The sequence below is a fragment of the Panthera pardus genome, unplaced genomic scaffold (genome assembly GCF_024362965.1).
Source record: "Panthera pardus isolate Hobbes unplaced genomic scaffold, ASM2436296v1 HiC_scaffold_12, whole genome shotgun sequence".
Classification (NCBI taxonomy): domain Eukaryota; kingdom Metazoa; phylum Chordata; class Mammalia; order Carnivora; family Felidae; genus Panthera; species Panthera pardus.
This window is the reverse complement of record NW_026526677.1, coordinates 113,190,154-113,205,665: the sequence shown is the minus strand read 5'-3', so window position 1 is coordinate 113,205,665 and position 15,512 is coordinate 113,190,154. Positions and strand designations below refer to the sequence as shown.

At 39.2% G+C, this 15,512-nt stretch overlaps 1 protein-coding gene across 8 annotated transcripts in view; it reads left to right on the top strand.

Moving 5' to 3' along the window:
- The window catches only part of DYNC2H1 (dynein cytoplasmic 2 heavy chain 1), a 347,141-nt gene that overhangs the window by 201,894 nt on the left and 129,735 nt on the right, over window positions 1-15,512 (top strand). For all 8 annotated transcript variants that reach the window (XM_053900571.1, XM_053900570.1, XM_053900566.1 and 5 more), the window contains 3 exons: window positions 4,941-5,016; window positions 9,956-10,164; window positions 12,758-12,862. In XM_053900571.1, coding sequence (XP_053756546.1) covers window positions 4,941-5,016; window positions 9,956-10,164; window positions 12,758-12,862 — 390 coding nt within the window. The remainder of the gene's footprint in view (window positions 1-4,940; window positions 5,017-9,955; window positions 10,165-12,757; window positions 12,863-15,512) is intronic.

The window sequence follows — 15,512 nt, the reverse complement described above, 5'->3', positions numbered from 1 at the left end:
GGACCAGATGCACTTAAAAGATATATTCAGAACATTTCACACTAAAACAGAATACACATTCTTCTTAAGTGTTCATGGGACATTTGCCAGAATAGATCACATACATGGTCGCAAATCAGCCCTCAACAGGTACAAAAGGTTGAGATCATACCATGCATATTTTCAGATCACAACACTATGAAACTTGAAATCAACCCCAAGAAAAAGTTTGGAAAGCCTTTAAATACATAGAGGTTAAAGAACATTCCACTAAAGAATGAATGGGTTAACCAGGAAATTAAAGAAGAAATTTAAAAAAAATACATAGAAGCAAATGAAAATGAAAAGATGACCATTCAAAACCTTTAGGATGCAGCAGAGGCATTCCTAAGAGAGAAATGATATTGCAATACAGGTCTTATACCTAACTCTAACACTTAAAGGGATTAGAAAAGGAGCAGCAGTTGAAGCCTAAAGCCAGCAGAAGAAGAGAAATAATAAAGACTAGAGCAGAAATAAATGAAACAGGAACAAAAAACCCAGTAGAACAAATCAATGAAACTAAGAGGTGGTTCTTCAAAAGAATTAATAAAATTGATAAACTCCTAGCCAGACTTAATGAAAAGAGAAGAGAAAGGACCTAAATAAATAAAATCATGAATGAAAGGGGAGAGATCACAACTAACACCAAAGAAATATAAACAGTTATAAGAGAATATTATGAAAAATACGCCAACAAACTGGAGAATCTGGAAAAAATGTATAAATTTCTAGAAACATTGAAAGTACCAAAACAGGAAGAAATAGAAAATTTGAACAGACCCATAACCAGCAAAGAAATTGAAACAGTAATCAAAAATCTTCCAACAAACAGGAGTGTAGGGCAGCAAGATGGCTTCCCAAGGGAATTCTACCAGACATTTAAAGAAGAATTCATAACTATTCCTCTCAAACTTTAAAAAAAAAAAAGAAATGGAATGGAAACTTCCAAACTCATTCTGTGAGGCCAGCATTACCTTGATTCCAAAAACAGACAAAAACCCCACTAAAAAAGAGTTATAGGCCAATATCCCTGATTAACAGGGATGCAGAAATTCCCAACAAAATACTAGCAAATCAAATTCAACAGTACATTAAAAGAATTATTCACCATGATCAAGTGGGATTTATCCCTGGGCCACAGGGCTAGTTCAGTATTCACAAATAGATGAATATGATACACCACATTGATAAAAGAAAGTGTGCAAACCATATGTTCCTGTCAATAGATGCAGAAAAACATTTGACAAATTACAGCATCCTTTCTTGATAAAAAAAAAAAAAAAAACCCTCAACAAAGTAGGGATAGATGGGACCTAACCATATACGAAAGACCCACAGTTAATACCATCCTCAATGGGGAAAAACTGAGAGCCTTTCCCCTATGGTCAGGAACAAGACAAGGATGTCCCCTCTCATGATTACTATTTAACACATCACTGGAAGTCTTAGACTTAGCAATCAGACAGCAAAAAGAAATAAAAGGTAGCCAAGTCAGGAAGGAAGAAGTCAGACTTACACTGTTTACCGATGGCATGATACTCTATGTGGAAAACCTGAAAGATTCCACCAAAAAATTACTAGGACTAGTACATGAATTCAGCAAAGTTGCAGGATATAAAATCAACCTACAGAAATCTCTTGCAATTCTATATGCCAATAACGAAGCAACAAAAAGAAATGAAGGAATCAATTCCATTTGCAACTGCAATTAGGTACCTAGGAATAAAGCTAAACAAAAAGGTACAGATCTGTACTCTGAAAAATATAGAAGGCTTATGAAAGAAATTGAAGAGGACACAAAGAAATGGAAAAACATTCCATGCTCATGGATTGGAAGAACAAACATTGTTAAAATGTCTATACTATTTAAAACAATTCACACATTTAATGCATTCCCCGTCAAAATGCCACCAGCATTGTTCACAGAGCTAGGACAAACCTAAAATTTGTATGGAACACAAAAGACCCCGAATAGCCAAAGCAGTCCTCAAAAAGAAAAACAGAACTGGAGGCATCACAATTCTGGGTTTCAAAGTATATTACAAAGCTGTAGTCAGACTGTATGGTACTGGCATGAAAACAGACACATAGATTGATGGAACAGAATAGAAAACCCAGAATGGACCCACAATTATATGGTCAACTGATTTTTGATGAAGCAGGAAAGAATAGCCACTGGAGGAAAGACAGTCTTTTCGAGAAGTGATGTTAGGAAAACTGGACCACTTCCTTCTACCATGTACAAAGAATAAATTCAAAATGGATGAAAGACCTAAATGTGAGACAGGAAACCATCAAAATCTTCGAGAAGAACACAGGAAGCCACCTCTTGACTTTGGTCAGAGCGACTTCTTACTAGAAATGTTGTTGGAGACAAGGGAAACAAAAGCAAACAGGAACTACTGATACTTCATCAGAATAAAAAGCTTCTGCACAGGAAAGGAAACAATCAACAAAACTAAAAGGCAACCTACAGAATTGGAGAAGATATTTCCAAATGACATATATAATAGTTATCCAAAAGCTATAAAGAACTTAGCAAACTCAACATACAAAATACAAAAAAAAAACCCCAAATAACCCAGTTAAGAAATGGGCAGAATACATGAACAGACAGTTTTCCAAAGAAGACATCCAGATGGCTAACAGACACATGAAAAGATGCTCAACATCACTCATCATCAGGAAAGTATAAATCAAAACCATGATGAGATACCACTCACACCTGTCAGGTTGGCTAAAATTAACAACACAAGAAACAACAGGTGTTGGCAAGGATGCACTGTTGGTAGGAATGCAAACTGGTGCAGCCACTCTGAACAGTAAGGAGGTTCCTCAAAAAGTTAAAAATAGAACCACCCTAGAATCCAACAGTTGCACTCCTAGGTATTTATAGGTATTTACACAAAGGATACAGATACACTAATTCCAAGGGATAGATGCATACCAATGTTTATAGCAGCACTATCATTAATAGCCAAATTATAGAATGAGTCTAAGTGTCTACCAACTGATGAATGGATAAAGAAGATGTAGCATATGTATACAATGGAGTATTATTTAGCCATCAAAATGAACGAAATCTTGTCATCTGCAATGACATGGATGGAGCTAGAGTGTATGTTGCTAAATGAAATAAGTCAATCAGAGAAAGACAAATACCATATAATTTCACTCATGTGGAATTTAAGAAACAAATCAGATGAACATATAAGGGGAAAAAGGAAAGGCAACAAACCAGAAGAGATTCTTTTTTTAATTTTCAAAAGAGACTCTTTCTTATTTTCAAAAGAGACTGTTAATGACAGAGAACAAGCTGAGCATTGATGGAGGGAGGGAGGTGGACAATGGACTGGATGAGTGATGGGCATTAAGGAGGACACTTGGGAGGAGCACTTGGTGTTGTGTGTAAGTGCTGAATCACTGAATTCTTCTGAAGCCAATATTGCACTGTATGTTAACTAATTAGAATTTAAATAAAAAGCTGAAAGAAAAAATATTGTCACTGAAGTTTGTTATTGTTGACAGGCATGTAACCGTTACAGATCTCTGATTCTTACCTGTACTGAATCTTAGCGAGTGAGGTTTAAATCTCGTGTGTGTGTGTGTGTGTGTGTGTTTACAATATCTATAATTTTAAAAAAGTATCCAAATGCTAGTGACCCCCAAATTTATGTATCTAGCTCAGACCTGTTGTCTAAGCCCTAGGTTTTTGTGTCCAACTCTTTATTTGTGCCGGTTTGTTTCAGAAATGACTGAAAACCCCTGTGTTCTGGGTGTGAGCCTTAGAGCGCAGACTTCTCCAGAGCATGGGTTTTTTCTTTGCTTCAGTGGTAGATTCTCACCGACCAGACAGTGCCTGGTGTGCAGCAGGCCCTCAGTACCTTCCAGTAGCTTCTCTCTCCTTGTACACAAATTCTCTAACTTTATTGTCCTAAGTGTCCATGTACTTACTCCTTCCTGTGTGTTCTCCCCGCTCCCCACCAAGGCGGCGGTGCCTTAGCTCCCGGATGAGCTCAGACCTCTTTCTTGTGCAGACCAAGTACGACTCTTTGCATCAAGCACGTTGTAGTTGTAGCCTGTAGTTGGAGGTGTGTTTGAGTGGTGGATTGTGCCCACCCACTTTTCCCCCTCTGCCCACATTTTACTGACAGCCACCTGAGGGCAGAGATTATGTTTCGGTTCATTCTTTCATTCCCAGTGCTTTACATATAACATGCATTTTGTACATATTGTCTTGAATGATTAATGGATGAAATTTGTTTTGATATTCCTAAATACTATTAAAGTCTAAATAGATTTTAGTTTCAATGCATTACATTAAACTAAATTAGTTGAAGTGATTGGAAGTACCATCAGAATTTTTTTTACCTTTTTCATATTTTTATAAAACCTAGAGCTCTATGAATGTTCCTTTTATATAAGCATTGTAGCTTTTAGCTGCAAGTTTATAATTTAGTTCCAACATGAATGCTTCATGGGTGAAATGTACAGGAAATAATGCTTTATTTTTGGGCCTTTAAAAATTTTTTGTAACATTTCTTTTCTCATGTTTATTGACAAAAGCCACAAGTCTGAAGGATAAAATTATAGAAAATATCTCACTGAATACACTGTATTTAGACTCAAAAATTTACTATACCAATTTGTTCCCTCTGTGACTGAATTGCCACAATACTTAAATGATAAAAACTATTCTAGTATTAAAAGTCCTTGGCATGCTGTGATGTCAGTAAATTTCTTTAAAAAAATTACTGTTACGTTAGAGTTATTGTTTTTATTAAAAAGTTTTGGGAGTTTTCCTTTTATTTTATTAGCATATTTTGAGCATTCTTAAGATTATAAAGTCGATAATGCCTACATGTGTATCTTTGAACACTGTTTGTAGGTCTTTAATATTTGTAAATTTGTTTTGATAGGGTTGGACCAAGTTTTATGAGTTTTCTTTATCAGATCTTCGGGCTGGATACAGCATTATTGACAGGCTCTTTGATGGTAAGTTCTAATGATAACTGTCCTCTCTGATATTAATGGGAAAATTTTTTTGAGGTCTTACTAGCAGTGTGGTTTTTTCAAAATTGACTTCCTATCATGAAACTTGTTTTTTTTCATTTTGTGTTTTATGTCCTGGCTGCTGTGCTTATGTTAGTGGCTGGTTCTCGATCTGTGGTGGTCATTAGTTTTACATGCCATAGTTGTCTGATCTTTCTGTAGCTCTCAGGAAGCCAAAACCTGGAGAGATGTTGTCTTCAGTTTGTGGCCTTCCTAGGTTTCAGGCTTAGGAAGAATTGTTCAGCTCTCCGGAACTGTGAAATCGGGGACTATGCTAGACTAACGTCAGTACTACACATCTGTAGAATCTAAACTTATGGTTAAGTAGGAGTTAAGGATCAAGGTGCAAATAATAGACTGTAATAGACAAGACCACGTGATGTGATCGGTTGAGGCCATCCTGCCCTCTGCCCTCTGATGTGTATTGTGCAGGGGTGCAGGGGCATGGCAGGGGACGTGAGGGTTTAGAGCAGGGATGGATTGGAGGAGAGAATATATTCATAGGGATATCAAACTTAAAAATGCCCCTGCAGCCCCACCAAGCCCTTCCCTGAATCCCCCGTTTCAGTAAACACCACCACCAGTCGTGTATTTGTTCAGGGTCAGAACCTGTGAAGCACCTGGGTTCTTTTTTTCATCCTTAAATGTCCAGTGTCTGGGCAATTTCTGTCCCTTCCATGTCCAAACCGGATCCCGATTCTGCTCACTGACTCAGCCTCCTCAGTGCTTGCTGGTCCGAGAAGAGCCGCCTACACAGGCTTCTTTGTGATCAGCGCTCTCTGAAACATTTGCCACGCGTAAACCAAGCGTTGAGAAAAGTAAAATGAGGTACGTCATCCCTGTTTAAATCATACAGCCACCTTAGTCCTTTGTTTTCCTCTGACAGGCCAGGCCTGTTCTCCCTGAAGTTCTCGGTGGGTGCTCTTCTGAAGTGCCTCTACGTGATCCCTTCGTTCACATCTCTGCTTCGGGGCTCTTCTTCAGAAAAGCTTTGCATTACCACCAAATCTAAGTCATTGTAAAAGCTCTTCTCTACCCACTTGTTCTGTTGTGTTGTTGGAGCATGTCAGTGCGACCTTGTTCATCTGTCCCCACTAGAGCGCCATCTACCTTAAAGCAAAGTTTTTGGCTGTATGTCCTTAATGCCTGTAGCAGGACCCAGGGTACACACTCAATTATTGTTAGTTGAATTAATATCAGATACCAGAAATTATTCTGTAGCATATCTTTGGCAGAATGATAGGGATGGACATCTAGTATGTAGCCAAGTCCCGGTTTAATTTATATGTTTATGACATTAAAGTTTTAAATGATATATGTACAAAAAGTACTTAGAAGATCATATCTCAGTGAAATTTCCAGAAAATGAGCAGACTCATGTAGCCAGCACCTTAATCAAGAAATAACATCACCAGTAATTCTGATTCCACTCTATCTCATACTGCCTTCTGGTCATGACCATCCCCAACCCCCACCGCCACCCCCACTGCCCTGTCGCTCCGCTCCTGTGGTAAACACCAGGCATCTCTTACTATATACAGCAATTTTGCCTCTGTTCTTACAGCTGGGATCGTACGTCATGTACTGCTTAGTCCTTAGGTTCTTTCAGTTCACGTTGTCTTGAGAGATTCGTCTGTATGGTTACATGCAAGTACAGGTCATTTATTCTCAGTGCAATATAGTGTGTCATTCTTTGATCATGTGACTTCTGTCGGTGGACATGTGGGTCCTGTGGGGGTGGTGATGATCTCGCTGCTACCTTCAGTAACAATTTGGATATGTTTGTGTTGAGTCTGTATGTAGGGATAGGTGGGACACTCGTTTGTTCACCATTAGTGAATGCCAAATAACATTCTAAGTGAGTTTTTCTGCATGGTACAGATTTCTCAATTACACATGGTAAAAGTGTATATGAACTTAAAATTTAGTAAATGGGCGTATATTGAATCTTTGTAATTAACCCCAGTTCAACAGAGTGTTACCAACCTTCCAGAAGCGCCTCCCTTGCTCCTTGATACACATGACCCCACAGTGCCCTAGTGCATGCCAAGGGTAGCCACTTTTCTGACTCTTCGAGTGATTGTTTTCAGTATTAATACAGTATGCACTAAGGCTTTAGCTTGCATTGAAACTTGGTCATTTTTCTTTTTCTTTGTATTTTCAAGTTTTTCTTTAAAGTTTTTAATGTTTATTTATTTTTGAGAGAGTGAAAGAGACAGAGTGTGAACGGAGTAGGGACAGAGAGAGGGAGACACAAAATCTGAACCAGGCTCCAGGCTCCCAGCTGTCAGCATAAAACCTGACATGGGGTTTGAACCCACAAACTGCGAGATCATGACCTGAGCTGAAGTCGGACGCTTAACTGACTGAGCCACCCAGGTGCCCCTCAAATGTTTCTTTAAATTCCTTTTAGTTAGGGGCACCTGGGTGGCTCAGTCGGTTAAGCATCTGACTTGGTTTCAGCTCAGGTTATGATCTCATGATTCATGAGATAAAGTCCCACGCCAGGCTCTGTGATGACAGCATGGAGCCTTCTTGGGATTCTCCCTTTCTCTCTGCTCCCCCCTGGCTTGTGTTTACTCATTCTCACTCCTTCGCTTGCTCGCTCGCACTCTGTCTCTCTCTCTAAAATAAATAAATAAACTTTAAAAATAAATAAATTCCGGTTAATATGCACTGTAGTGTTGGTTTCAGGAACTTAATTTAGTGATTCATCACTTACACACAATGCCCAGTGCTCATCACAGGTGCTCTCCTTAGTCCCCATCACTAATCTAGCCCATCCCCCACCCTCTTTCCTCCCTCGACCCTCAGTTTGTTCTCTGTCGTTAAGAGTCTCTTGTGGTTTTTTCCCCTCCTCTTTTTATTCCCACACTTCCCATAAGTTCATCTGTTTTGTTTCTTAAATTCCACATATGAATGAAATCATATGATATTTGTCTTTCTCTGACTAATTGTGCTTAGCATAATACATTCTAGTTCCATCCATGTCCTTGCAAATGGCAAAATTTCATTCTTTTTGATGGCTGAGGAATATTCCATTGTATACATACACCACATCTTCTCTGTCCATTCATTAGTCAGTGGACACTTGGGCTATTTCCATAATTTTTCAAAATGCTTTAAACTTTATTTTATTTTTATAGTATCACTATGAGATCATCATTATTAGTGCCCTTTGAGGATGAGGATACCAAAGCAAGGAGTTTGAATGATTTGTCATTATGTTTGACACTTGTGATGGAATTAATTAATAGCCTCACATTATTTTTTACACATATCACACCACTGAGTTGTGAATAAGAGGCCCGTGCTTTAAAGTGATAGTGCATCTCATGGTAAAAATCTAACTGTATAATCTTAGGATTCTAGAATTTCTTCGCATGTACACAATTAAGTACAAAAAAGAGAAAAAGCTCTAATTATATGGGTGAGAAATTATGTAGCTCATAAGACCCGGGCCACATGTATAATCTTGATGCCTGAGTTTCCTGATCTGTAAAATAGGGTGATAGCAGACGCATGTCCATTGATTCAATTTTTGAGAAGGTTGAATGAGAAAAGCCCCATGAAGCATTTGATATTTAGTACATTGACTATATTGAGTAAGTTAGCAGTAATTGACTGTTTTTGCTATTGCTATAATTTCAGTTCTGGTTTTTTAATCTTAAACAAAACTCACCTTGAGAACAGTGGGTGTAAGACACATAAGATCTTAAAAGTTATATAAAATATATTTTACATAATAGCTAGTTGTATTTTATAGATTGAAGGTCCATTAATGTTTCTCTGTGCCCTGGTGGCCTACCTATGCATGAATCGCTTTTCCATTACTAATATATTACTTAGTAAAAAGCAAGGTAGCACTAGAAAATGGAGTCCTGGTGAAGTCCCTTGTTAGAGCTGTTTGGCCACTGTTGATCATAAGATGTAGGCAGGAAGCAACTTTAATCAGTCTTCCATGCTGCAGACGCCCTGCCCTGCAGGAGGCCACCTCAATCACCTGTGCGCTGTGTGTGGCCTGAAATAGCACAGACATCCATCTTTGTGCGATCTCGGACTTTATAGTAATCAAATGCAACTAGACCAGCCCTGCTAGTAGTGAGGGGAACCAGCTACTATAAATGTAATGGTTTCCTATAGTTACTGCGGACGCGAGGTTTAATTCTTACATTTTAAAATTACCACTGAACTGTGGTTAAGAGAATGCTTTTGTCGCAAAATGAAATAATGACTTGAGAGTCTCGTGTTGTTTTATACTACATTTCTTTACTAGAATAGGAAATGGACAGTTGACTGTTAAAATCAGGACATTTAGAAGATTATAATATGTGAAGTGATTTTTTCAAGTTTCCTTATTCAGATTTTTTTTTATGAACTGAGATTTTCATCGTTATATAAAAATAGGCTTTGGATATATTCTAAATAGGACTTTCGCATCTGAGGAGGCAGTGCTGTGTGGTCGATAAGAGTACAGCTTTGGGTCCAGATCTTTGGGACTGCGCGACTTTCTGATTTTGGTCACTCAGCCTCTATTCCTCAATTTATTCATCAGTATAATTACATCTTTTTAATATTTCTATGTTATGAGGCTTAAGTGACATTTGGGGAATTTTACTTGATTAAATAATCTCAATACATACTAGCCGTTCTATGATTATATTAATATTAATTATTATTAAGAATTTATTAATGAGCTTTACATTCATATTAGTGAGATTGTAAGGAATGATTTAACTTGGTTTAAATGTATATTGTCATATCCTATAAATATAACTGGAGACAAGAATTTAGTTAATATCTCAGAATAATTTAGAATATTTTTAGAATATTTCTAATATGTTAGAAATAAAGCTAATAAAAGTTTGTTTTAAAATTCTAGGTACCAAAGATGTTCAGTGGGAATTTTTACACGGTTTACTTGAAAATGCTATTTATGGCGGACGCATAGATAACTATTTTGACCTTAGAGTTCTTCAGTCATACCTGAAACAGTTTTTTAATTCTTCAATAATTGATGTTTCAAACCAAAGGAACAAGAAAAGTGTTTTTCCATATTCCATATCTCTCCCCAAATCCTGCAGCATTCTGGTAGGTAAAATTCATCGTGTGTAATCTATTCCCAAATACTTGAATCCTTTTCTTAAATTGTTGAATACATACATGTTTATTTTCAAATGCACAAGTAATTCCCTTTCACAAGTATGGATTATTGTTATGCACTGTGCGGCCTATTTCTGGTGTCTTACACACTTGTGAATACTTACAGGAGATTGACTGATGATAACCGGATGCAGTGTGTAGGGAAATCTTGGAGGGAGTGGCCACGGGAAATGTTACAAATGCAAGAGCACTGTGAAGATCCACAAGGAGAGGGTCCACGAGTTCCCAGTGGGCACAGGGAAACTGAAAGAAGTCCAACACTCTTTAACAAATCTGTCTTCATTTGCTGGCTTATAAATTTAAATCAGCTCTAACCATATGAGGGATACACTCTTGGTGTCGTTGAGGGGTATTTACTTTAGCCAGCTGGAGCTTTCCACCTTGAGTCATCCCACAAAAGCCGGTAGGATGAAGTCCTCTTTTCCACAAAGTAGCACAAAATGTGGCCCGAAAGATGTCAAGTCTCATTTATGTGGCCTCAAACTTAATCTTGGCTTAAAGTCCAAATAATGTCCTAGAACATTAAAATCATTTATCTCTTCATGAATTACAGGGATACATATTCAGTTGTATACTTCTCTCGGAATTATGCATTTTTTTTTGTCATCTAAGTATTTTTCAAGAAGATTCTTTTGTTTCAGTGACATAATTGTCAAAAGTAAAAGTTTCGAAACCAATATTGAATATATTACCAAATGTCTTACCTGTTAAGTATCCCGTCTGTTTTGTTTTTCAGTATCTTTCACTCATTTAGTCATGTATTCAGTACATGACTAAGCGCCCCCCAAATATCCGTGTGCCTGCCGGTGTCCCTGTTCCAGACCATGTGGGCACCGGGGGCGTCTGTGGGGCTGACCTCCTAGCGAGAGGGCCTCACCCAGCAAATAGAGGCGTCACATGGCTATTCATGGCGCGCTCATTTCACACAGTGCACTGACTGGTCTCCCCTCTCTATTTGAGGTTTAAACTGAAAAGTAAAAGCCCCACAGAAAGTGCACATCATTAATGTCCTCGGCAGTGAATTTTATCCGCTGAGCATGTGAGTGTAACCAGTGCTGGGATCCGGAAACAGAACGTGACCAGCTCCCCACATGTCCTCCTCCTGCTCCCTGTCATTGCCGCGTCCCCCTCACAGATGAGGCCCTTCTAATACCGACGTTAGTTTCACCTGTTTTTGAGCTTTGTGTAAATGCTCTCATGGGGTGTATATTCTTTTGCCTCGAAGCGCGGAGAAATCCGTGTGGACGTGCAGCTGCGTGTTACGGAAGAAACGTGTCAGTGTACAGTTGTCGGGGAGAGCAGACGTAGCCAGTAGAGATGAGAGAGGTTGACAGCCATTTTGAAATGAACAAAGGGAAGTGATAGACAAAAGTTGCTCTGTATTTATAGGATGATTTGTGAGAATCAGTGTTCGGCTTTCTGTCTAGTAGAGTCCTACAGAAGGAGGAAGCCAGAGCTTCCCGGGCGGGTGACGACACCTGCGTGTGCCCTACACTGCACACGCATATACAAGCCTGCCCTGGGTGCTCCTGTACGCACGTGCTTACACCCCTCTATGTATTGGGATTCGACGGTTTGACGAAGTTAACCAGTGTTCGCTTACAGACCAGATGGGAAAGATTTCCAAAAAAAAAAAAAAAGCATGCCTTTCCAAAATTTGACAGGTTTGCAGGCCCTGGGCTTCCTGGAGTTCAACCGTTGCCCTGGAAATAGTTGTCAGACAGCCGCCAAGGATGGGAAAGAATGCTGGAGTCTCTTTAACAGCTGTTCCTCCTAGTTCAGCAAGAATGGTGTAGACGCACACGCAGTGTCCCCTTGAAAATAATTCGTTCTTCCTGACAGCAAGCAAACAAAACAGGTCTTACCCTTGAGCCAAACCGAATAATTTCTCCCTCTTGGTCCACACTTGTTTCTCATCTAGAGTTTTGACTCTAACTGTGCTTGGTAAATTGAGCCTTTGCAATGCTGACAGTAATTTGGGGTGAAATGAGAGGATTATCAGTGCATTTCATTACACTTCACCAGCGGACTGAGGACTGACTGTGTAATGGCTTTATGGAAAGTGTTTACAGAGAGCTTTTTGCTTTCCAGAGTAAGTGTATGGAGGTTTCTGGGGTGTCAGGAATATTTATCTTAGGGTAAGCGGAGCTGCGCTCTGCACATAGGTCGTGGGTCGGATGCGTGGTAAGTAATCACAGGGCTTTCCTGGAAACATGTTATGTGACATCTGACACAGTAGCCACAGCCACTCAGGTAGTTCGGTTTAATAAGTGCAGGGTCCCTTCGAATGTGCGGAGTTGAATGTAAAAAATCCAGTATCACATAAGCTAGGGATGAACAAGTGGTAATGAGCATATTTTCTGAAGATGACTGAGTGAGTGTTACCCAGACTGAAAGGGAGCTTGACCTGGAAAGCGTAATCATGTGAATAACCGATACTTCAGTACTTGCCAGTATCTGTTTTCAGTGGTTGTAAGTTTAGTGCTTACCGAAAAGCTGGTTTCCACTTGTTCACATTTAGGACTACCGTGCTCTCATCGAAAAGCTTCCGGAGGACGACAAGCCTAGTTTCTTCGGTCTTCCTGCCAACATTGCTCGCTCGGCTCAGCGCATGATCAGTTCTCAGGTAACCTAGGACAAGGGGTGCTGGAGGGAAATGTCGCTCGGGAGCCTGAGAGCAACAGGATGAGACTTGCTTTAATCTACAGACCCCACAAGCTCATACTGAAAATTTTTATTTTATTTAGCACAGTACATTCCGGTCCCACCCTAAATAAATTTTAAAGGAGCCAAATGGCTCTATATTAAGAGATTTGTCAAAATTAGTAAAATAACACACTGAACACTATCGCCTCATCCAAAATATATGTATTTTACCTCTTGTGATTATTTTCAGGCTACTTTTTTTTAAGTTTTTAAATTTCAATTCCCGAATTTTTAACCATACAGTGTAGTATTAGTTTCAGATGTACAATATTGTGACTGAACGCTTGCACACATCACCTGGTGTGCGTCACCACAAGTGCCCTCCTTCACCCCCATCCCCCACCCACCTCCCTGCTGGTGACCAGCAGTGTGATCTCTAGAGTGAGGAGTCTGTTTCTTGTTGCCCTGTCTGTTTTCCTTTTGTTCACTTGTTTTATTTATTAGATTCCACACATGAGTGAGATCATATGAGATTTGTCTTTCTCTGACTTATTTCACTTAGCGTAACACACTCTGGTTCCATCCACGTCGTTGCAAATGGCAAGATTTCATTCTTTTTGATGGCTGAGTAATAGTCCTCTGTGTGTGTGTGTATGTGTGTGTGTGTGTGTGTGTGTGTGTGTGTACACACCACATCTCCTTTATCCATTCATCAGTCGAGGAACAGTTGGACTCTCTCCGTATTTTGGCTGTTGTCGATAGTGCTGCTGTAAACATCTTCTTTGCACCTTTCTATGTAAGATAAACCTTTTTAAACAGAACAGGATACTGCAGAAGAGTCAAAACTTCCTTAATTATTAGAAAATGTATTGGCCATCCTTACTGTGTGTGTCAAGAATTCAAAAGATTGAAATAATTTCTTTGGAAAATGACTAAGGAGTATTTTTCAGTGTCTGTTATTTTACCTGGCATGCCTTTCATTTAACATCAACATTGCATTTTTAAGCCATCTTTTGGCATTTTACGATTTTTTTGTTTAGGTCAGTGTTGGCGTTTCCTTTTTAAGAAAGAAAAAATGAGGAAATGGAATGAATAAGCAGCTTGCAAGTTAACAGGATGCTAATGACATGTTTTCCTGGTCTTCTCAATGCTAGCCAGGTGTGATTGCTTGAGGCGGTGCATCACAGGATCGCCTGGTCTGCTTTACACGGGATGTTTCAGTCAGGGGCTCCTCCCAGATTTAATAGTGGAAGCATGAATCACGTAGGCATTGTATAAGAATCATGATCTAGGAATAAAGGAGAAAATGAGGATGTTTTGAGGAAATGAAGGCTAGTTCTGGTCATAAGACATTAGCAGCAAGGAGAAAAATAGATTTGAAAACTGGTTTGTAGAATCCCTTTTGTCTCAGAACAGTTAGTTTTCCGAAAATGATGTCCTGTACTGTGTGCACTCCTGACATCATATTACTAAGCAGTGTCAGTCAATAGCTTTACTTAGGTCTTTTTTAAGTCATGATTTTTGTATTCTCCCATGTAGTGTCGTTTAGGTCCTTGTTAATACACGTTTATCATGACGATGGTAGTGGTGGTGATAGTTTCGTACTTACCTGCCTTCCGAATTTGGCTTTGCTAAGCACTTTACATGCATTACCTCATTTAACTCTGAAAACAATACTGTGATATGAGGGTCATTATTGAACTCACTTTACAGTTGAGAAGATCGAGGCCACAGGAGATTATTTTTCCCAAGATCACACTCTTAGTAGGTGAACGAACCGGGTCAGTGAGCATGAGTTCACGTGCACACAGCCCGGCCTGCCCCCATGGCGGTTCCAGCCCTCTTCCATCATGAGAGTCCATACTTCTCTCCATAGAGGTTTCCTGTTTCGCACCGCCTCCTTTTCGTGGGGGAGAAAAACCCTTTTGCTAGGTAAACGTCTTTGGTAAAATAGTCTTTTTTGCATTTTGTCACCTGTTGACCTAGGAACTCAGGTCATATCTTAATGACAAACCTGTATTTTAATAAACTTTATGAATGGGGAGTCTGGAAGATAAGTGAATAAATTAATGAAATATTTGAAAAGTTAAGAAAATCTCAAGTATCTTGACATTAAAATGTAATGCAGTTTAAATGAGCTGCCTGTGGAGTATTATCCGTCATCTGTATTCTCAGGAATCCTTCAGAGCTTAGAAATTGCTTTATAGCTAGACTTAAGAGTCTTTAGCGCAAGCAACAGTTTTTGCCCAAATAATTCCCTAATTCACTGCTTCATGAAAGATGTACCACTTCCTCATTGTGATTCAAAAGTGCCATCGTGATTTTATAGTGAATATTCATTACAAGACTAAGTAGAATTTGTGTCCATTGTTGATCTAAACACCATGGTACCTGCGTATCTTAAACTCATGGTGATACCTTAAACTCGTAGAGGATGAGGCCGTGCAGAAGAGGGGCCATCATGACTCCTACCCACGCAGTGTGTGCAGTGGGACAACATCTGGCACTGAGGCTGGTGGAGATCAGGTACTCGCTACAAATGTTCATTCACTTTGCAAAGAATTGAGAAAGTAGCAGCATAAAAAATTACAGCTGCAAACAAGTGAATAAGACCGTGTGATGGATGAAGG